The sequence below is a fragment of the Ixodes scapularis genome, unplaced genomic scaffold (genome assembly GCF_016920785.2).
Source record: "Ixodes scapularis isolate PalLabHiFi unplaced genomic scaffold, ASM1692078v2 PGA_scaffold11__112_contigs__length_91849675, whole genome shotgun sequence".
Classification (NCBI taxonomy): domain Eukaryota; kingdom Metazoa; phylum Arthropoda; class Arachnida; order Ixodida; family Ixodidae; genus Ixodes; species Ixodes scapularis.
The window spans coordinates 46,989,409-47,014,005 of record NW_024609837.1 but is presented as its reverse complement, the minus strand read 5'-3'; the positions used below and the strand labels follow the sequence as shown (position 1 = coordinate 47,014,005).

General features: G+C 38.8%; 1 protein-coding gene across 1 annotated transcript in view; it reads right to left on the bottom strand.

Moving 5' to 3' along the window:
- The window catches only part of LOC115321042 (venom metalloproteinase 3-like), a 58,020-nt gene that overhangs the window by 11,226 nt on the left and 22,197 nt on the right, over positions 1 to 24,597 (bottom strand). Inside the window, exons 3-10 of the mRNA XM_029981283.2 lie at positions 20,324 to 20,416; positions 17,861 to 17,987; positions 13,191 to 13,250; positions 12,976 to 13,094; positions 10,544 to 10,621; positions 10,354 to 10,481; positions 10,191 to 10,240; positions 182 to 290 (exon numbers count right to left, since the gene is read on the bottom strand). Coding sequence (XP_029837143.2) covers positions 182 to 290; positions 10,191 to 10,240; positions 10,354 to 10,481; positions 10,544 to 10,621; positions 12,976 to 13,094; positions 13,191 to 13,250; positions 17,861 to 17,987; positions 20,324 to 20,416 — 764 coding nt within the window. The remainder of the gene's footprint in view (positions 1 to 181; positions 291 to 10,190; positions 10,241 to 10,353; positions 10,482 to 10,543; positions 10,622 to 12,975; positions 13,095 to 13,190; positions 13,251 to 17,860; positions 17,988 to 20,323; positions 20,417 to 24,597) is intronic.

Genomic DNA, 24,597 nt, shown 5'->3' with positions numbered 1-24,597 from the left:
TTGGATATTCCTCTACCTAGCGCCACCAAGGCGTGCCTGCTGCCACCAGGTATGTCCAAAAAGAATATAGAAGAATATAGAATACACAAATTTGCGTGAGCTTTTTTTTACTTGGCTGGGTTTGGAGAATTTGATTAGTAATTTTTTGGCCTATTCGACCTGCGTAGTTTGTTTTACTCACGCATGTCCCAACTCGTGAGTAGTTACACGAACACCTTGGTACGTTCCAGGCTTGTCCATTCCCATCGCTACATTGTTGAATGCGCACATCACCCCGTAATAGGATATTCCTAAGAAAAGAAACCCAGTAAATGTAAGTCGGAGTTACCGGAATGCATTAAATCTTCCTCAGCCAAATGACCGAAAACAAAGTGCTCGTTGAAACATTAACGTTTGCCATTTTCTTGAATCACCTGAAACTGGGTGGAGATCTAGAAGATGCAGAAGGGGAAGGGACAGGAACAGAAAGACAGAAGGTGTCGTCTCAATCTCAGCCTCAGATGGTTCAAGAAAATGGTAAATCTACACGAGCTCGCCTGCGCCATCACAGTCTTATCATTAATGTTTGAGCACGGCCCGCATAGATACAACCGCATTCGACTGCTTAATACAATATGGTTGCCACTATAACCGAGGTGCCCGCAACACGCCGTTGTTGAATGTAAAGAATCTTGGCGATGTCCGCCACACTCCACAGGCTGTTTTCACGCACTTGAGCTTACTACGGTCGACTCCGTAAAAACCGGTTTTGAGCCTCTGATGACTGCTTACGGCTCGGTGCGCTTTGGCTGCGTAAGCAGTCCGAAGAGGCACAACACCTGTTTTAAACCTCTCCACCCGCAAGCAGTTTCAGGTGTGGAATCCAATCTTCACGGAAATGTCTGATCCAAACGTAAAACATCAAAAGTAGTTAACCATACTTCGTTTCAGTTTACGTTCAGACGCAGTTGACTCTACGAGGTAAAGGGATCAATCGAGCAGCGTCAAAAGTGCAAGTCACTAGGCTTTTTCCATTTATGATTGGTTCACCAATGATGCCACCTACAGAAACATGATGAACACCATGACGGAGCGCTTTTGATGCTGTCTGATTTGTACCATCAGCTCGTAGCGTCGGCTGTGTCTTGACTTAAGGTGAAACCAATTAGAGAAGTTCACACGATCTTTAGGTGTTTTTATAATGGGGCGTTCCTCATTAAAGAATGCCCCCACAGATCTAATACTAGAGCAAGGTATCTCACCTTCAAAGGCTTGTTAATGCCAAATTACTTTTAATACAAAACTTGAAAGTATAAAACAGAGAGGACGAGGACGAGAACAGGACATCTTTCATTTAGCAACAACATAGAATGGCACAACGATAAAAACCGCCCCCAAAGGTCTCAACTTGATTACTGATGCGCTTTTCAAACTTTTCTTTTAGTGTATTCCCTTTCCTTCATAACTAGTATCTCCTTTCCCTCTTTGAGAACGCTGAGACCCTTGGGGGCGGTTTTTTATCGTTGTGCCATTCTATGTTGTTGCTAAATGAAAGATGTCCTGTTCTCGTCCTCGTCCTCTCTGTTTTATACTTTCAAGTTTTGTATCTATTAACCAACACGCTCGTTTTCAATTGTACTTTTAATAAACACTAAATTCGTCTTTTACGAACTTTTGAAGCAAACGATCAACGTGTCCTTTTACGTCAAGGTTATAAAAGAATTTAATATCCTCGTACCAAACGTACTGAGGGAGACATGCCGACAAGAGCTTTACGCTTTTCTTCTGTAATCCTGCGGAAGCTATTGGGGTACACAACACATTTTCGACTTCGAATCCCGTTCATTGGTGCCGCATATTTTTTCTCCCCTTTCTCGGACCGTATTCGTTCCTGTGTGCTTTAGGCTCTTACCTTCGGTCTAGTCATTCATATATTTCCCTGTACATCATGTTATATGTATTGAAAAAATAGGTGCTACAAATGTTAAGGGGGCCATAATTTAGGTAATAGGGAGTTTTAGGGAACCGTTTTTGCGCACCCGATACAGTATACGATGGGCCCTCCGGTAAGAACTGTGCATATGCGAGTCTTCTGCTCTAGCGCATGCGCATTGAGTACCGTAGGGCCCATCGTACCATATTGGATCTGTCAAAACGCTTCCCTAAAACTCTCAAATGTAGTACCCAAAAATATTGGGGGCGTGAAACGTTTAGATAGAGCCATTAAATGTTGACTATTGGGCTCGTATCGGGCAAATAATACGCTACGTAGGCGAGACTTGCAGCGTTAAAACTAAAACGAAAGTCAGAAAAAAAGCATTAGCACAAAATAAAAAAAAAACAAAACGTTAATGTCCATTAATAGACTGGATGTTTCACGCCAAAATTAATTCGTCAATCATGTACGGGATGTTATAATATACAAAAGTAAAATGTTAAACAATGCGAACTGTAGCCATGCAAAAATACCGTAAATATGAAAGTGATGACCCCGCCCAGTGTTGTACATGTTCCTCGAAAACAGTAACCCATTATAAATTGCAATTAATCATGCTTTGAAAGCATTCAAAGAGTATCACTCGCGCTCAAAGTAAATAGCCGTTACTTGAAAAAGGAACCGTTAGTTCTTCGATTGCTTCTGATTTTCAAATGGCCGATTTTCCTGCCGGTGTAAAAACGGGTCTTTCGTAACCTCCTTATTGGTTTAGAATCACCGAATTATGAATTGCCTATCTTTTTAATTCACCAATTTTGCTATATTATCGTCCTATCTGAGATTTGGGTCGAGTACTTTCTGGTAGGAGACTTATATAAACGAGGGACGCGATTATAATAACAATAAGAAGATGAAGAACATTTTATTTTTCTTTACTGCCCACGACCGGCTATGGAGCCTTTTGGGTTGTGCTCTATAGTTTATGTTTAAAGCAACACAATTGAAAATGTACACAAACACAATTTCAAATGCACAGAAACGTGGGAATCGACACAAATACGGGTTTGTGAAGCAGGTACAACTTCTACACAAACCACAAACTCCGAGTCAGACAACCCACATTTTTGCAAGGCTGGCTTAAATTTACCGAAACAAAGAAAAATATATAATACACAATTTCCCGTTATTAAAATCAAACTGCAGTCAAGAAAATTGTGATAATTCAAACAGTTTCTTGGGGTATAAAGTTAAGTAATGACGACTTGCTTTAGTGGACCCTTGAAAGTCATTACTAACACGTAACCTTTCTGAAATTTATAGTGTCATGGGCTATCCTATTGAGAGAATTAATGTATATAATAGCCCTCCTCGTAAACCCTTTCAAATCTGAATAATGTTCACAAAGGATCGTAACCGAACACCTTTTCGACCCTCGCAACTATTTCAAATAAATTTCGTCACATTTTTAATCCTTGCTACTTTGGTTAAAGCTACTGTGTTCTAAATAATATATCCAAATGCAAGTCCTGAGCGCACGACCTTGCACAACAGACGCACGAAAGATAAGGGTGAAGTAAAAAACGTGATATACGATTGATCATTTCCAACTTTCTTATCGCAGTATCAACAACCTTAGAAACATGCTAAAGAGTGATATTAATGTAAACGCCGAGATATTTCACATGAGACACAGCATTTATTGCAATGCCTTCTAGCACATGATTCAACAAGAAAACGTCACGTTTTCTTGATAAATATCTCAATTTAGATTTTCCTGAATTTAGCTGCATAGCAGTTGTCACACACTCCCCGTAATTTGCGCCACTATCATTTTGAAATAAAGTACAGTCAGGTAGCTCCTTACATCCAAAAAAAGTTTGATGTTGTCCGCGAAATTTTTTTGAAAATATAATACGCTAAATGCAGACCAACTATTTTATTTCAAACTATTACGATTGATACACAGAAACAAGCTCCACACTACATGAACATACAATCTCAGCACGTACAATATTCGAAACCGAATAAGGAAGGTGCCGGCAATAATAACAAACTATGGTCGACAAAGGCTATAGTTCCAGATAAATAAAACTCTAAACAGAAACAATATGTCCGTAGATTTCTCTCAACTTTTCAATAGCTTGAAATGTGCTTGTAGGAGAATGCTGGGGACCAGTGAAATTGCTTTTTCATGTTTTTTATTGCCGTAAACTTTAGGAGTGTTTTAAATATGTCTGATTTGTGCATCTATTCATTCCTTGTTTTTGATGTTTAAGTGTGAGAGAAAATCATTTTATTTTTCTGTTACTAATACCACTGTGTTATGGCTGATTTTAATGTGATGTATTCTATACTTGTATCTCTTGTATTTCACAACGGAAGCATACGTTTGTTCCTGGTCGCTTTCGATGATCTATGTCTTTTTTTCACTTTTATGGTGTATAAAACTCTAACTTTTATTTTATTTTCTTAGAATGCTGCACATGTATTTCGGTCTGTTTTCCTCTAACAGATCGGTTTGGTAAATGGCGCATTTTGTTCGCTGATGTATTTGCCACTGTGTTTTTGTACTGCACTGCTGAACTGTAGGGGGGGGGGGGGGGGGGGCAGGGTACCTGCCAGGCACCAAGCCTTTATCTCTGCCCCTGACACGGAACTTTCCGCGAGACAAAATAAAGAAGAAGGTTCTTGTCGCATAAAACTATATTGTTTACCAAAAAAAATATTAGTCCCAGTTTTGGTCCCTGGGATTCATCGGAAGTTCATATAAAACTTTTTTTATGAGTTTCCAACACGAACCGTCTTTCTGCGTAAAAACAATCAGTTATTCAATCATTTGCAGAGCTTAGGGAACAGGCCATAAAGAGAAAGCTTGAAAAGGAGTAAAGAATCATCTACACGGGGAAATTATTTTGACATGTCAAAAATATACCGCATCATTGTGGCCTCTGTTTAAAACTAGCGATACACAGAAATCTAGAAAAGAGTAGAAATTTGTTTCTAAAGACTTTTCCTTGAGAAACCCATGGTTAAAAGTTATATCGTTTTATTAAGATACCTAAAAATGCGCTTATGCATACCCGTTTCGAAAACTTTCGTGAAATCGCGCAATCACGAAACAGGACTGTAATTATCAACTAGTGACGGATCACCAGCTTCAAAAATTGGTACTAGAGAAGGTTTCCACTAACCAGAGAAAATACCCTTCACTAGAGATATATTAAATATACGTTTCAAAAAAGGGTCAAATCTACCACAACAGGACCTTATGACCCGAGGGGTGTATCTTTCACCAGATTTTTTTTGTAAAGCTTTATATCACGCGAGAATTATTACCAAACAGTACTGATGACTATTCGAAAATTTAATGCTATTATTAGAATGCTCGCGGTTTGAGGGCGAGAGCAGGTTACTGTATGTCAACTGTCGTTCCCACTAATTTCTACATGTTCTGTTCAACTGCAACTTGGCTCATGAACGACATTTCCAGCACCAGTTACTTTCCAACATCATACAGTGTTTATCGAAGGTACAGACATTACGGTGCAACCAGGAAGAAATGTGTCGGGGGGGGGGGGGGGGGGGGGGGTGTTGGACATCCGTACGGGATAACATTAAATCATGCAGGAGGTCAGATTTGGAAACGTATGGAGGGTGTGTATGGGTTGAATTATTATCACGGGATAGGTTCAATTACCTCGTCGGAAACTATATTTTCTTCCCCTCTCGGATTCGAGTGTGTTTGTAAAACAATTAAAAACGCTTGAACATCAAATTGGTTTTTCGAAATTTAAAGCACATATGAACGGAGGTTTAAATCTACCAAGAGTGGATGGATCCACCGGTTTAAGCAGTAGTGGAAAAAATCAAACGGTTGTAAAAGCGTCATGTCTAGTAGATTTCATTATTTTAACAGTCTAACTCAGCATAATCATTTTAGGAACACGGCCAAGAATATTCTTCAACTTTTTCTTTCAAACTGCCCTGTAAAAAGCGTCATTTCAATTAGCGATACCCTTGTGCAACCTGACGTTTTCTCAACCGCCCTTCATCGTATATTTTTCTTTACCACTGAGGTCTCGTGACAGACAAAATTTAACCAGATATGACTATCATATGGGTGATTATTTAGGTGTATATACGTTCCTTCATGACAATAACTGGTCATCGGTTCTATATGATAACAGTAAAGATTCTGCATCTCAGCCCTTGACGAAGATAGTAAAAAATGCAATCGATGCGTGTGTTTAAGAGCGATTGTCTAAGCCTTCTAAATACCCGTTATGGTTATCGAAAGAGTAAAAACACTACATGCGTAAAAAATAACACTATCCTAAATTGTTTAAAAGAACCGGAATTCAGTCACGGTACATAAAGGTCAGTGTTTACAGGCGCTTGTAAAGGAACTGTTCAAACATTAAAAATACATATATAAAAAATATCGACAGTAAATAGCCTCTACCGTGAACCTGATGAATTCTGGTGATTTGTCAGGACGCACACGAAAGACTCAGCAAGAAAAATCTATCTACGTAATGATACGGAATACACTACATATCCTGAAAATGTAGCTAATATATTCCCAAATTACTTTCGTGAATGTTATTCCAAGAAGGAATACAAAAGCAAGTTCTCAATCTGTGCTACAGGTTGTAACAACATTTTCACATTAATCGAGATCGGGATAAATAACATTTTAGAGGCCATTCCAAAATTAAAAATAAGAAGTCATCCCGAGGTGATCCTATGCCTAGCCATATTGTTAAAGGATGCACTGATACGTTTTCCCCTTTACTTTGCACATATTTAACCTATCACTGAGAAATTGTGTTTTCCTATGTCTTTGGAAAAGGTCAGTGGTAGTGCCAATACACAAAGCCGTGACGCGTCTGGAGTAAATAAGTACCACCCTTTGCTTTTGTTGAGTTACTTTTCAGAGGTTCTTGAGATAGTTTTACATGCCTGTCTTTCTTTTTACTTGACGCAAAAACTAAGCACTGTTAGCATAGACTTGCAAAAGGGCGTTCAGTAGGAACAAACCTTGGCACTGCCCACCTTGCGGCGTAGGAGAGAAAATGCCAATATCCTATTTCTGTACAAACTTATTCATGGCATCACTGACTGCTCATCATTTATCTCAAATGTGCGTTTGAAAATTCCCGTAAAAACTACATGACAAAATGCACCCCTCTACAATGCTCGCATAACTAATCTTCACGACCCCATGTCATGAATCGGGCACACCTACAATTGCTCTTCTACAGACACTATTGATATATTTAACAATAACACACCGGAGTTCATCAGAGCGCTGAAGGTTCTCACCTAAATTTTGCTTACCAATTATTGCATTTTATAAGGTTGCTCAGAACCAAACTTTATACTCTCGTTTTCCTTTTCTTTCGCTTTCGTGGTGGTATACCGTAGAGAGTTTATGTGACATATGTGATCTGTTTTAAGTGTTTTTATTGTTTACTGTTTGTTTGTTGTGTGTGTAGTGTTATGTTTTTCATGTTTCCTGAATGCACCCATACCAAGACCGCAAGGTTGTTCCTGGGGACTTAAAAAAAACATTGATTGATTGATTTATTGAATATTAATATTATTATTATTTCTATCAAAGAGTAACAGTGTATAGGACGTGCTACATATTAACAGCTCATATCACCGTCAAGAAAAGGCAGATCTGGTTTTCCTTTTCGAAGTCCTTCATGGCATGGCCGCCTGTTCAGAACTGCTCTCACAGATATCTTTACGAGCTCCTCGGACAGCGATCCGTTTGACAACGTCGTTTTACTCTCTTCGGACATTAAGCATCCTGGACCCCATATTTCGCATGTGTCGGGCATATAATGGCATTGCAAGTTATCTTGATATTTTTTTGTGTGACTGAATTTGTCAGGTCTCTCAGAGTCTTGTATGAGTCTCGCTGAACCTGTCGTGATTCTGATGTTATTATATATAATTTTAATAAGGTATATTCGTTTTTGTGGTAGTCTTCTACTCTACGTTCGGACACTGTGTTCCGTTCTTTCCTTGTTGTGTATATCTTATCTTTTTGTCAGTATGCGTTATATGTATCAGATCTTTTACTCATTGTTTTGAGTTTATTAGGTTTTTGTTATTTTTCCTATTTTTTTTTGTAGTCTGTAAGTTTCGGTGTGGCAGTACCAAGACCGCATGGTCGTTCCTAGACACCTAATAAAAATTATTCTTGATTTTTGATTATTATTATTATTATTATTATTATCATTATTATTATTATAAAATTAAGTATACTTTAAATCCACGTGAAAATCTTAGGTTTAAGCTTTCGAATAGCGTCGATAACTTTTGTGTTATTGAGATTAAAAGCAGATGAGAAGTCTATAAAGAAAATTAGGGCGCAAACGAGCTGGTGGTACTTGAGTACAGCGCTAAGAACCTCGAAGTCGGAAAAACAGAACGGACGGACAAACACAAAGTGCTCAGTAGAGACTTCTGTGTTTGTTTTTTGACGATGCGGACGACCTTCGGAGGATTGAATAAAAGCGTTGTATGACATAAACCTTTTTAGCTTGATTTCAGACGCTTTTCTGTCACCTTTCTTCTCTTTCTTCTAATATGTTTTCAATTTTGCTTTTTATTCACAGAGTGCAAACATGATTAATACAAGCAAGCTTGTTTGCATGTTGACCATTTTGTGCCATATGCCAGTTAATAAACTTAAAAATTCACCTACTTCCCGTAACTTGTGTGCGTTGTCGCGCATATTGTTTTTAGCACAGCGTCAGAACATCCGAGGTTCTTTAGTTTCAAAGTTCAATTATTGCAATAGTTCATCTTTACTAGAACACTATAAGCACTACATTTAGCGTACACCACGTAGGGTGCAGTTTTCATATGCTCTTTCGCAAGAAAATGGTTAATGTCATTACTTACTACCGAAGTCCATTTAGTGGTGGCCGAATCCGTGTTTTCGTCCAATAATACGCCAAACAAGTTTAGATGAGCTAGGCTATTATGCAATCAATGTAATCACCATCGCAATAATAACAGAACGAAAATAACTGATGGCTAGGAAGGGGCCTACATTGCAGGGAAAACTAAACTAAAGAAGAAGGATGATATAATATATCAACACGCACCAATGGTACAATAGCCTGAAAAATAGACTGCATAGGACCATTTCATAAACATACATTAAGGACATTGCGTGCTGTATTTTGACAGGAGTTAAACTGAGTAAAGCCCTAGAAACTTTAAAATGTAAAGAGCCTTGTCGCTTTCTTAGAAGTAACACTATTTATATGCAACACCGTCGTGATCGATCAGTCGGTACAAGCCAGGTAAAAGTCCCAATATAATTGCACCCTGTATTCAGAAAAATGCAAAATGATAGGGAGTGATTCAAAATGGTCAATAAACGCAACATCATCAAAAAGCGGAGGGAAGTACGTTTTCAATGAAATAGTGGAGCCTAGCACTTGCAGGGAGTTCTACCCAAACGCAATCAGCGTATGTTTCAATATCCGCTCTTCGAAGCGCCTGGCCCGCTAAGTCAGCAGCCACCGAAACCCCACCTCCAAACTCTTGCCCAGTGTTCGCATTATCGCGATTTCTCCTGTGGACAACCTAGTTTGAAGAAAAGTATTCAGAGCTAGGTACAGTGTCCCATGGCAACAATTTTGCGAGACACACTATATCTATATCATTAGAAATAATATTTTTCAATTCAACTGCTTTTGATCTTAGGCCACGAGCACTTTCATATAGAACCTTAGGATAGACCAGCATCATCGCTTGTGGTTGCTTCATCAAGTACGTATATGCGCGTCCGGTCGAGTTCGCCAGAAAATTGATGGAAAATAATCCCCTCAGGCAACACTTCAGGTGCGTTCAAAATATCGAAGGAAGTGTGGTTACATTCGACATGAAGAAAAGGGGAGGGGAAAAAGAAACCGTTAGAAGTAATTTTAGTACTTCCGAAAGTAATCATACTACAGTTGTGATTATTTGTTTCAATAAATTTAATCAAATAATTACAAAATGAGCCCAAAACTCATCGATTACAATTACTTTGAATATTGTCATCAGTACCGGACAAGTCAGACCGCCGCAGTACTTACTCCGACGTGATTCTAAACATACTGGGAGACAACGGATCATTCGCACAAATAATGAAGCAAAACAATGTGCGATACAGCAATAAGAGAATGTAGAAACCGTTGTAGAAGATTGACTCACTTCAAATATCTCACTATAATTACGAAGAAAGTTAATGCAATGCACTTACCACTAATACCTGGGTTTAGGGTGTTACCATTGATTGAAGCGAGGTCTCTTCTAAATTCAGATGTGAGATCAAATTATTAGAGTACTTGTTAAATATACCCCTGTCGTATAGATAATTAAAGTGAAACTTCAAAACGTCGTAAGAAGCTTTACTTGATACTCACCCTAAGAACATATAAAACATGTCCGGACCTCCAAACACAGGACGTTGGTTAAGAAACATATATAATTTTCTTATTGATTGTACAGCCAATACATATCCGAATGAATAAGAAAAAATAAGGGATTCCTCCTTGAAATCAAAAACATGTAAAGCTATAAAAAGCGCATTTGTGAATTGATTAATCGACTCACCTCAGAAGTTAATCGGTAAATGCCGACAACACGTAGAGTAACTATTGGATCATTCATCAAGCTAAACCGAAGTTTCACCTGAAATTTAAAAAAAAAATTATTACTGATTTCTTTTTTTTTGCAGGTCCGTTTTTTGAGATTTAAATAGCAATTTATTGAATGCTTGTCCTAAATGCGCATATTTTTCAAATTGCAGCAAAAATTAAGTTTTAATAAGCTTCGACTTCGTTTAATTTACTTTACCTATGAATCATCTAAAAACGTCATTTTGGAGCTTATCCATGGCAATGTCTCCATAAATATTTGGGGCTAGTATAGCATGCCACTAAAATTAATTAGCCTGATACAGGGGGAGTCGTTTTGCTGTAGTCATTAGGGACGAATCGGAGCTACTGAAAACTTTAAAACGTAAGCTGGCTTAACAAAGTGTAGAAAACGTGTGGAATTTATATTACAATTTGCGGGCGAAGAAAACGCTTGAACAAAGCACTGAGGTAGCACGCTGAGAAAAAAAAAAGCTTGACTTGGCATATGCTTAACAATCTTATGGCCAAAACTTGGGCACTACACAGCTTTGATTCAAGTCCTCAGTTAGCAACAGATCACGTTTTTGTGGCATTTCTATTTATTTTCTCTGACACTACCGCATAATTGCCGAACTGCCATACTTGAGCGAAAGATGTCACAAATGAACCGAAGAAACAGCAGTGAAGCCTAGGTTTCGCCCTTGTATGGCAAATCAGCATCAAGATACAAAGACCTTGGCCGAAGAAGGTTGAGATTGCATGGGTCTAGCTTGGACTCATGGAATTTTTGTTGCTCTATTACTAAACAAAAAAAATATTTGACCCAGAGGACTGTGCTACTTAGGCAGTACACATTCATCTATCCCTTTTTGATGCTGATGGCAAATTCCGAAGAAGTTATATTCAATTACGTTGTCCGTGAAAAAAAACAAAACACTCCGTATTGCAATTAACGCACTCGTGCTGGTTTAGATGTTCACGCATGAGCACTACCGACTGCTATATTTCTCCTTGCGTTCCAACCTCGAAGCGTTCCGCGAAACTGGGTTGCCAACCATATTTTTCCGAAGCAATCATAAGCAGTCATCACAAAGTCGGTACCATTCAAGCGCATAGGTCTTAATCCGCCTTTGAAATCTACCAGGTGTTATATCTGCAGGTGTCAGGATTAAAACTTTGTATAGTAGATGATGTGCTAGAGAAAACGCGTGCTGTATCCCACAACGTCTAGAGCAGCAGGAAATCTCAAACAAACAAGCAACTTTTCTGCTTAGGTTGGATTTGATCAATATACGTTTTTACTTAACGCTTATCAATTAACCCTTGTCAAACCGGTGTTATTTATAACATAGCGCTTTCCTGCGGTGGCTCCTACGTAGGCCAAACAGGCCGTTGCGTGAATGGTCGCGCGAGAGAGCATGCTGACTCTTTAAAACAGTCACATTAAGGGCATTTATCTGTGCATTGCAGCCTATGTGTCTGTACACAAGTGTTAAATGCCATTGCTATCATGGGGCGTCACAACAAAAACACTACAAAGGAAATCCATGAAGCGTATGTTATAAAAACAAAGGGTGCAGATAAGTGTATCAGTAAACCTTCCTCGACCCTGACAGGAAAAGAGCGTTTATTCTTAGATAAAAAGTGGGCACGTGGAGTGTTTTAAAGTGTATTTGAAGCAATGTTTTTCTAAATAAAAATACAGTTGCCAGTGCAACCTGTGTTGTCGTCGTCCTTACTCTGTCCCCTTTTGTGGCACTTTTCCATTCTTTACATTGCGTTTTTTGTTTTCTGTTTTGAAGACAGGAAAATTAAACTATAAAAAATATGAACATGGTATTTTCATTGTCTCATCATGGTTTCTAAATAATACAAAGTCTAAGTGTGCAGATAACTCAACAGTACTAATCAAGTAAAAATAAGTGTTAGAAATAATCTGAAAGACCATATTTTGATGGAGGAAAATTAATACTTCGGGTTTCCTAAACACCAGAGAGATATACGAACCTCTGCACCATATCGTCTTTCTTTTCCAGGCTTCCACTATGTGTTATGAACGTATTGCTTATTATTGGTACTTTAAATTCCGCCGCATAACTTTGTACCACATTTTATTGATCAACTGTTTAAGAACGCTGAAGAAACCATGCACTGTTTGAGATTACATCGTCTAAGTGTAGAACTACTGTTTTCTGTTTTATTGTTATCTCTTGTTTCCACCTCTCCCTATAAAGGCGATGGCTCTGAAGGTATTTAAACTAATATATAAATTATTCAATCTAGCTGGCCTCCATCCTTGCTCTAGTTTCGCTACTGAAGTTGGTTTGTGAAGCTATATTCTCTCAGATCTAATTGGTGTTGGTGCTTGCGAATGTAAGAACAAAAATATATGAAGTCATAACTCACCGCAGTCATCAGAGCCAATAAATATTCAAAGAGACCGGAGAATCCTATTCCATAGACAGAATCTAACAATACAATTATCTCGCAGGCCACAGCGAGTAGTGGTGGATCTTGTCGATTTTCTATACATAAAATAAAAAATGTGGTATATTTCAGCCAGTAAACTTCCTCAAATATAATTAAACAATAGTCTCACACGATTAGAGGAACCTGCTTACCTAATAGGGGTAGTTGAGACACATTTTCAAGGGCCATGTCTGAAAAATGTTCGTTACACACTCAGAAGTACCTACATTGATGTAGCTTCTAGAAATCAAAGTGAAGAGCTTCACTTGTTTCTCCATACATCAGAGTGAAGCAATGGTCTAGTTGGTTAGACACGATTTCATAAACACTAGTCAAAAAGACAAGAACTAGCAGAAAGAGGAGACTGGGAAAGCGTTGTCTAAATATAAATTAAAAAAAATACTATTAAAAAAGTTTAAAGTTTAAACGAATTTAATTGTACGTACAATAGAAGAAGAGCATGTTCCGAGGATGACTTAGGGAAAAAGAATGAAATAAAGGAACGTATATGAAGTGCATAAGGAACCAAGGCTTAAAAGAGACAATTCCTTTGTGACTGTGCTGCGGATGGTGCAGCGCATATGAAGCTTCTTTGAATAAACTGCCTTTAGCTTCAAGTATTTCTCTTCAGTGCTGATGGTGGAACCACTTGTGCAGAGAAAAAGGTAAAATTATTTTTCCTGCCATGTTTTACAAAATAGTCCGCCAGTGACGAGTGAGGAACAAAGCGTGTTCTTGTTTATCACATTTACGCACCTGCCTGCCTATCCTTGAAAAACGTTCTTGCTTAGAAAGAAAACTATATTCTACTTCGCAGGGGACGCTTACATATTTGTGGGTATGTTTTGCAGCACAGTCGAATAGTGTTTACGCTGTGAATTGATATTGGGGCAAAGAAGTTTTAGCTTGTCAGTTGCAAACAGAACCGCTTGCACATCAAACCTGGAACCTACCTTCTTGAAGGGATGCTGAACCGATATTTGAAATCTCATAATTATTACCCGAGCGGGCTTCACGGGATGGTACTGTACCTAAAAACGATATTCAATCAGACGGATGGGGCCCGAATTATTGTATTTCTTTGAATTAAGAGCGAACCCTCGGCCGGAAGTCGCCGGCGCGAGCGAGTCCTTTTGAGAGCAGGCGTAGCGGAACTGACGTGCGCATTCTCGGCGCCCCCAGCGCCCCTGGTGCCTCCGCGCATTCTCCTCGTTCGTTGGTGCTCGCCTTGATTCTTCGCTCGGCGGCTGTTCTCAAAGCGGCTGGTACTAGTACCACGCGGGCAGAGCCCGCGTGGTACTAACAATAACAAACGCCACCCGGCTTAGCGCCTGGCTTGGCTTGGCTCCGTCTGTCTTTTGAGGCGAATGAGAATGCGCACGTCACGAAGCGAGCTTTCCGCGACGCTCACCAGGGGTTGCGTAAAATTGTATTTTTAGTGCTTATTCAATTTTATACGCCTTCTCGTTCAAAACAACGTCATTTAGAAGTAAAGGACATGCTATGTATGCCATTGCGACCAAGAATTTCCACCCAAAAGTTCGGTTCAGCATCCCTTTAATGCGAAGTGAAATTCGCCGAATGTACGGCACAACGGTGAGGCCATGTTTCTTTTGAATGTTTCCTTCCTGTTTTTATTTGGTTTTGACAGACTTCCGTTAGTTTCTTGTACCCAGAGGCGTTAAAGTTTTAAATTTCGCATAAAAGCTTTTTCTAGAGGTCAATGCAGGAATATTTGAGTGCAGAGATAAAACATATGGCAAAATCTTGGATAACTTTTCCTTCTTTTTCAATCATATTATTTTAAACATATAAAAAGTAGTTACTTATTTTCTTTATTTTTTTTCTTGTTATCCTTATTATCATCCCTTAACTTGTCTAAGAAAGGTCAGCTCTAACTCAGCGCTCGTCCTGTCTTTTAGTAGTACTTGTTTTTAATGTGAAAGCAGTAACTGTCCCATGAGCGAGCCGACGTTATCAGTTCGAAGCGCGCCAAACGGCACCTTAAATTCCTTCCCCAAGTGAAGCCAGCCCCCAACTATGAAACCACGCGAAAAGCCTAGACAACGGCACTTAGTTTCCCCGATCCCAAAGAGCGGTGTAAAGTTGATGGATTTCGGCTTCGGTCCCATTGGCCGCTGCACGTCAGTTTCAACGACCGCTCACCCCATCGCGCTGCGGCGAGGAGAGAGTGTTGGGAGAGAGCGCGCTCTTTTGTCGACGCGAATACACTGGAGAAGAAATAAGGAAGTGGAAGAATGACGTGCATGCCTTTGCATTCACAACTCATAAGAAGTGCTTAAGTGTACCTTGATCTCTTTTGCGTATTGTATGAATATTATTTCATTCGTGATGCACATGGGTTTACGTAAGACGACAAGTGACGAAACGTGTACTGTTTGTCCCTGTAGATGAATGCCGAAATTTCCAAATCGCTTTTCTTCTAGCCTATGGGCTTCGCGCTCGATCTGACGTATTAAACTTGATTTGCTGCCCTCATGCCCTCCCAGTAAGTGTTAATTTGATTCCCTCTGTTTACATTCATACTTTAAGGGGTTAACGATGTTAACGACATAATTTTGGTATATGACCTACAATAACAGCCTTATCGTTGGGAAACGGCGTCATACTAAAAGGATCTTCCCATCGGTCGGGCATAGAACTGTTGAACTGAGACGCTTTTCGTGTTTTTTTTTTATTTTGCCTAAAGAGAAAACAGTTTATGCGATGTTGAACATATTGTGAAAAAAGAAAAAAATTACTGATAGAGGGAAGAAAGAACGATTATAATATTATGAAGTTTGTGTATTCTGCCGAGAGATCGTTCATCGCTTTGGATACATGCATGCTATAATTACCTGTTGAAGAAGTAATATATGAGAACTTTTATATATTCAATGGTACATATATGTGCAAATTTTGTGATTAAGATTATACATTTCTTCAAATTAGTGAAACCCGGTGTGCATGCACTGCACACACTCGCCTTAAAACTATGAAATTTAAGTATATTTTTACATGCGATGTCTCTGATTGCACGTGCAATTTTATTCACATTTATTTGTCTTTGGAAATTACCAATTTCAGTAATTTAGAAATGGTGTAAAAAATGTTAAAGTGTAGATACAGGGCGTTTTTTTTATTTTTTACAGATTCGTTTAAAAAACAAAGAAAGCTACATATACGCAGATTGTGCGAGTGAGTTTTACGCCCAGGGGGCCACTACGTGGGGGGCTAATCTTTGTGATAAGTCAACTAATTAATTAATATTCATAAAATAAATCTTTAATTAGTGAAAATAGAACATAAGGTCCCAACCAGAAACTTGATCATCGTTATTAAAAACCACTAAATCAGTCATTTTCAGAACGACATTCAGCGCGTGAGGAGCGTAGTATAGCACTTAAGTTACCACTCGTGGAGCAGGTACAAAGATAGCGGTTGCGGTAATGCGCCCGCGCAATGTTTCCGCCTCTTATCCTGCCCCAGCCTTGTACCTGCTCCACGACTGGTTACTTTAGCGCTCTAGTGTGTTTCTCACGCGCTCAAAGTCTTTCTAAAAAATACTGATTTAGGGGTCTCGGACGACGCTCAGCATATTTCTGTTTGGAATCATGAGACTAATATGATTAATTAAAAAGTTAATTACCAAATTTTAACTAATTATTGGACTTATTGCAAAGATTAGCCACCTACATAACGTTCCCCTGGCCATATAACTCACTCACACAAACCGCATAATTGTAGCTTCCATGACTTTTTCCGAGCTATTGCAAAGATTAGCCATCCACATAACGTCCCCCTGGCCGTTTAACTCACTTGCACAAACCGCATAAGTGTAGCTTCCATGACTTTTTTTAAACAAATCTGTAAAGAATAAAAAAACACCCTGCATATTAAGGACTATGACCATAATGTATGTCGCATCCTGACAAATATTTTGGACAATCAAAAATAATAGGTTGTTTCTGAAACATTAGAGAACCTAGCTGCATGAGAATGAGAACTGCTTCTGGTGAGGAAGGAGCGCCAATGTTAATTCCGTTGAATGTACAGTGATTTTGTTTCAGCTTATTTGCATTCTGATATTCATGATTCCTCATTTGCCCCAATATAGGTTCAACACAACCACATCTCAACTGAAATCCCAACTAATAGGACAAATCTTTCCTGTGCATTTTATAAATTTTTAAGTTTGCATTTCGCCACCTTTTCAAGATTAAAATTTATACTGGCGACGCTGGATGAAAGTGGCAAAAAAAACGTAGGTACTGGTTTTGTCTCGAAGCAGTAAAACTTGGTTCCAACAGAATACAAGCAGTTTGTTGGAGCGAAACAAATGCTGGGGACAGCAAATGCTTCAGCACTTGCTGGTTATCTGTAAGAGATTCGTGACGTACTCCTAAATGACCTGGAACTTTTATAACATGTGACATTGCAGCAGCTGAAGTAGCAAGAACCTTTGAATGTTCGCTTTATCGTGACCTTCATTCGCTGCTTTTAAATATATAGACTTAATTACGAGAAACTAAATAGCATAAAAAGAGTGAAGTTTTGGTACTGAGACGATGAAGTAAGATTCGGTAACTTTAAAAGAAGTCGCCGGAGTATTTTTTTTTAGATTCTAGATTTAGCATGGCTATATTTTTGTCTCTCGTGTTTTCTATGCAGTTAAAGGTGTTTATGTTTTCATGGAATTGGGTATAGGGCGAAGGAAAATATGCGCCATGAATATTCATAACGTCCTTAGAATTTGTGAGAAGTTGAATTGTGCAGGTTGTCTACATATATTTTAGCTAGGTTAAAAATGTAAGGTGCATACCGCTCTTAGAAGAAATGTTCAAAGCAGGCAGTTCAATCTGTGAAATTCTGTGGGGTATTCCTTTCCCGGATATTCGTTGCATAACAAGCAAGGGTTCAATTTTCAGTTCCTCATTCAGAATTCCTTTCTAGAAGAAGTAACGTTTATCAAAAATTCATATAGGTTACGGGTGAACATAACACCTTTTCATTGCGAAAGCATTAACTGTCTCATGGAGCGAACAGCCGTTATTAGCTTTTCAAGCCGCGCCAAATGATACCTAAATCTTCATGCCGCATGGAACAAAGATAGCAGCCACCCCATTGGCTGTCGCGCGGCGTAGTTCCAAGGAACGCCACCCTACAGGGAAGCCCTTTCCATGGTGCCGCAGCGGCCCGGCCACCGGTAAAAGGGAGCGGACGGCCGCAGAGCCAGCCGAGTTCGCCCGGACAGACTCCGGAGAGGTCGCACGGCCGAGCTCAGAGCGGCGCGCAGCTTGTAGAAACACGCTACGTATACGAAAGCTTTCGCATTCTGACACGTTAGGAGTATTTTTATAACTGAATAATCTAGGCGTGAATATTCACGCGCTCAACACAGAAAAAAATAAAAGCATCATAATTGGAACCTTTAGCCAAAAGGAAACAAGTCCTATCTTAGGGTTTGTATTATGATGCTTCGTAACCAGCTGGCCTGTATACTTTCGTTTTTGTAAACAAAATTCATATTTCTGCCTGTCGAAAATATAATAAAGTATAATAAATAAATGTAACGTCTATGCGCCTTGCATTATATCACAGGTAGAACCGTCTTTTTGGCTGAAATTCGGTTCATTTGTTTTAAAATGTATGCCTTAAAAAGTCCGAAAAATTCAGGTTTGAGCAAAACTTGACCTTCTTCGCCCCGAGTCCGGACATTTTTGGCCCTAATTTAACAAAGTGCCGAAGCTAGGTTTCACTCCAAGCAGCTTCGTTGTCATCTGGCATCGGGTCTAAATCGCCAGTTAAGTGCCACAGTAAGGCCTCACTTCTTGTTGTCTGGTTTTCATGTGGCACTCTTGTGCTTAAACTACCAATCAAGTGCCAAATTTAGGATTTACTTCTAGTAGTGTTACTGTAATCTGGTACGTTTCGCTCAAACCTGGCACTGCAGAAATTGTATTGCAAACTAAAAAAAATCTTTAGAAAGTCAAAGGGAAAATTACTCTGGCGTTGACTAACCCCTTGGAGCAAAACCGCATTAGGTTCAAGTTAGTGCCCCTATGGTCGACAAACTGAATTGTGGCAAGTTAGGTGTTTCTCTGACATGCTAAATGGGTTCTATTTTGTTTTGTAAAAAATATGACTTCAAAACTTTCTGAGATGGTTTTGTTCTTAAACTGAGCTTATTAAAAAAAGTTTGTCCTGAACATCATTATTTTTTAAGTGACTGCACAATACGAGTTACTTTGTATTGCTCACTTTTGTTTACGCTGTTACACTGAATAATCTATTGTTTTATCGCTTCACTCTGTGCATACCTGTTTTTATAAAAAGAACCGAGCACTTAAAGGACACATGCAAAGGAAAAAAACTTTTTTTAAACGGCTTAGATGGAAAAAAGACGCCATAAAACGATTTTACAACGAAGAAAAAAAATTTTTAGAGCTATATTTATAGCGCAAAACGAATTTGTAGTTGGCGCCCGCGGGCACCGCGGAAAAGTGGTCCGTATTTATCACGTGACTGGTCCTTATTTATTACGTGGTGCGTGCGTTCTTTCGGAAGCTTCCTATGGCTTCTAAAAGTAACTTATTCATCTTTGTTTTAAGTATAACAAAAAACTAAGATGAATAAGTAACTTTTAGAGCCCAAAGGAAACTCCTGAAAAAGCTCAAGCAGACGTGATAGACCTGTGCGCCGGTCAGACGACGGCGGCGGCGCCCCGAAGCAGACGAACTTCTGCGGCGGCGGCGACGGCGGCGTGGAGAAACGCGTTGAAGCGGCGTTCGCACGACGCTCAGCGTGCGGCGGCGACGCAGCGCGGCGGCGCGCGGGCCTACCACGTGACCAGCGGCGGCTCCCGCGAGCGCCAACTACAAATTCGTATAGCGCCGTAAATATAGCTCTAAAAATTTTTTTTCTTGGTTGTAAAATCGTTTTATGACATCCTTTTTCCATCTAAGCTGTCTAAAAAATGGTTTTTCCTTTGCATGTGTCCTTTAAAGCTTTTTTGTTAGCAGTAATCTGTAGTGAAATTAAATCCCAACATTATTGCCGCAAAAAAATTACAGTGGGTTACTTATCAAGTTAGCATAGAGGAGAATCTTAAATATTGTTTTTCTTGTTTATCCATAAAATATACACAATTTTAACATTTTCACTTGTGCACAATGCGATACAGGGAGAACAGGACATGAGCAGCTTTTTACGGCAATGAATGAAATTTCTTAACCATTCGAGGTAAGATATCAATCTAATGTGCACGATTTAACGTATAGATTACCAATGTGATACCCTCTTCGCTCTTCGTCATTATAACTGTAGACAACTTCTTCTTGTCTTCATACAAATTTTTCTCCAACTCGGTTCCGTTTTCCTGAAAGGAAAGTCTAATGTTCATCATTTGACTTCCGAATAGTCCCTTCGCCAACTGATTACACATATGTCATCGGCATATTGCTTGTTACTACGTAGATTGTTCCTGCGCAGAAACAATCTAGTAGTTTTTGGAAATCTTGAAAATCGAAACGAAAGTGAGCTGAACTTAGGAGGAGTTATTGTCTCAGAGATTTTACAAAACAAATTAAGCATCGGAGATGTTGGTGTGAGGGGATTCATAGGATTGGGAGACCGATTACGGGGAAATCAAGGCCTGTCCTATTGCAACTGCTTCACGTTAATGTAAAAGAAAGCATCCGGAGAAATTTACGGACACAGAAGGGAACTTGAATTTCATTATCCGAAGACTTCTCGGTTCATATCAGACAGGAAAAAAAAGATTTTTTTTGGAATAGTGACAAATAAAACCGTAATAAAGTTGTAGTAAATGGCCAGCCCGAAGCGGACAAATAAGAAGAGCAGGTCTCGAGACTGAAGGTTCTTAGGAAACGACCTCCGGATCACGTCCGGGTAACCAATATGTTGCGTTGAGGCTACATAGATATTTAATAAATTATTTTAAAATACTCCAGTTAGAACCACCAGCACCGACGAGATCGGTTCCTAAAAACCTTCAGTCTCGAAGTCTGCTCTTCTTCGTCCGCTTCGGGCTGGCCATTCACTACAAAGGCAACAGGGTTATACTAAAATTTGTTAAGTGGGAGTGGGACCCAGGGGAAAACGCCCACATTCTGAATAACACGAGCCAGCGGGACAACAAAATTAGGCAATCTAGCACTGAATGACAACGGTGTTTGGTAACTCGTTCATTAACTCTTACCAATATAAACACCAGAAGCATAATGAACAAAACTGCTGAACTGAAGCACATATTATTGTCCGATGATCCTGATACAGTTGTTATAACAGAAACATGGTTGCACGCAAACATCAAAAAGCCGAATTCATTCCACCAACGCATCAAATTTTCTGCATAGACCGGGACACAAACAGGGGGAGGGGTGGCAATAGGTCTTAAGAAGAATATGGATGCAACGTTAATTCACGATGTTTTGAACATTCAATCGGTATGGGTCAAGGAGCGTACCCATACTAGTCCAATTTTCGTCGGAGGGATCTACAGGCCACCAAATGCTTTTGAAGCCGTACTAGAAAACCTATACAAATTCGTGAATGTGCAAAGACAACGTTTTTCAAATATTGTAATCAGAGGTGATTTTAACCTTTCATAAATCAACTGGTAAAATTTCAGGTTTTTGAGTTTTAGTTGCAGGCACTCAAAACTTTGATTAATATGACGTTTGATAACGACTTGTGGTAAATTGTTACATGTCCCGTGACAATTTCAACCAAACAACAGTATGCTTGACCAAAATATTATGGTGGGCTATTTGTTTGTACATAGAAAATTACAAATAGCGCTAAGACAAGGACAGACGAAGAAAAATAGGGCTTGTCCTGTCCCTTTCATCGCCTGTCCTTGTCTTAGCGTTATTTGAAATTAAGTATGCTTGATCTTGTACTTATATATGATGAATTAGTACAGCGTTTACTTGCGAGGTTGGGGAAACGATATCTCATCCTCCTTTGGTTTGGTGTGAATCTGTCCGAGTACTTAAAAAAAAGTGCCGGACTACAATAGAGCGCTAGAGGAAAGCGTTTTAGATCATCTCGAACTGTCATTTGATTGTTTCTGTTAACAAAGGAACCCTTGGGTTACTCTGGAGGCTTCGCGTCTCAAACGCAAAATAAATATAATTAGCATTATAAATCGAAGAGCGGGCAAGCCTAGTATATCACAAGTTCGAAGACAATAATGGTCAATGATTCAAGAGCCAAAGCGATACTTCCATAATGGGATATGAGAGGAATGTTTGCTGTCCGATCCAAAAGCTTTTGGCGATATATGATCCATACAGAGCAGACATTTAATGTAATAACACACAACGGAACAAATTGATGACTCATTCAAAATTGCCACCTCATTCAACGAATACTTATCAGTGCATACTAAGCGTAAAAATAAAATTCTTTCAATCATATTCTTACAAGAAAGCATTTCATATGTTACTTGACACTAAAAAATAAGTAGAAACAGACATGATTCTAAATTTATTTTTGAGGCAATATGCGGAATTATGCTGAAATTTCTTCGTTGTTATCTTAAATAAGTCAATTAAACTAGAGCAAATCCATGATGATTGGAAAACTGCTAAAAAAAGTTCCAATCTTAAAGCAGGAGATCGACATTTTGTTAGTAACTACAGCTCGGTGTCAATTTTGAGCAGTACTGCAAAATGGATTAACCATTTTTTTGTATATGCATATGGCATGGTTTCTCGAAGGGAATAACTTTTTTAATAATAGTCAACACGGTTTAAGACGCAACCTATCTTCGGTTACACAACTGGTTCTCGCTGCTAATGACCTTGCACAGTCAACTGATTACGGTTATCAGACGGCCGTAATTTGTTTAGATTTTGCGAAGGCTTTTAAAAGCGTACCTCAAGGAAAACTAATCCTTAATTTAGATCATTAGTACACAATAAACACATTTTAAAATGGTTACAAACATATTTTTTTATAACAGAAAGCACTTTGTTCAAATAAAACATTACCGCTCCTCTACATCAAGTGTAGGATCCGGAGTTCCCCAAGGACCTGTTGTTGTGCCCCCAATTTGTTTTTTTGGAAACGATCTTGGTCTTGGACAGATCGTGTCAAGTTCGTTTATTCGCAGACAACTGTATAATTTATAAGCAAGTGAAATACACTGAAGACCAAGTTTCGCTAAACAAGTTTTTAAATGATTTCTGAATGGTGTGATGATTGCCAAATATCTCTTCAATGACGAATAACGTTTACATATGAAGATAACCATAAAAAAAAGCCCAGAGCATTTTAATTACACTCTTCGGGAAGCAATTTTGTCCACGGTATACGAATATAAATACCTAGGAATAAACATAACTTCAGATCCACGTTAGAACCGGTATATTAGCTTTTTACACGAAAAAATTTTAATAAATTATAGGCATTAAAAACAGGACTCAAAGACTGCTCGAGCAAAAAACAACTGACTGCGAATAAAACATTAGTTTAATAGTTCCTTAAACATGCCGACGCTGTGTGGGACATGCGCACTAAATCTAGAAATAGCAAAAGAAAAAGAATGCAGAAGGCGTTAAGGTTACTATTTTATGAATATGGCACGAACACCTCCATTTTGGAACTCTATGCCCATGGCGACAGCCCTCTTTAAGAAAGGTGAAAAAAAATTAATAGACAGGAGTTTATTTTTAATATAATAAATAGAAACAACAACTTAGACTGTCAAGATTAACTTCACTTTAAACGTCTAGTGTTACCACGAATGAACGCTGTAAATCAATCTCTTAAATAATGTGCAGGACTGACTGTTTGAAATAATCTTGTATTCCTCGTACTATCCATGATTGGAATTCATTACCCGAAGAAATTGGCTCTTCGAATGGTACGTGGCATCGTGCTTTGCCCCGATAAATGAATCGTATGAGTTTTGATGTTTTAGGCCTTTACCACCTTTAACAGAATAGTTTTTCGCTCGATATGGTGTTCATAATATATATATTATAAGGTGTTTTTACCTATTTTACAGATCTGTTTAAAAAAGCCGTGAACCCTACACTTATGCGGTTTCAGCAGGTTAGTTATTCTGCCAAGATGACATAGTATAAGGAGAGAGTCGCAACTATTAGTCGGCTAATTAAGTAATGTCTATTTATTTATTTATTTATTTATTTATTTATTTATTACTTTTGCGGTGCCCCTCAACAGCCCAAGGGCCTACAAGAGGGTGCACCGAAGTGCGTACAAGCAAGAACATAATACATAAGAATACAAAATACAAGAACATGCCTAGAAAAAAAAGTTTACATGTTTGTTATTTAACTTTTTTATTAGTGCAAATAGACATATAGTTCCAACTAGAAACTTGCTGAGCATCACCAAAAATCACTCTATGTACTCTTTTTAGAAGGATATAATACCGGGGCAGCATTTTACGGCGTTCTGTAAAAACGGTTCATTTGGACACGTTTCTAGAGTTCGGGAGTCAAAGAAAGAATAAAAACACTTAAGGACAAGGACAGACAGCACAGTTCTTTCAACTAGCAACAC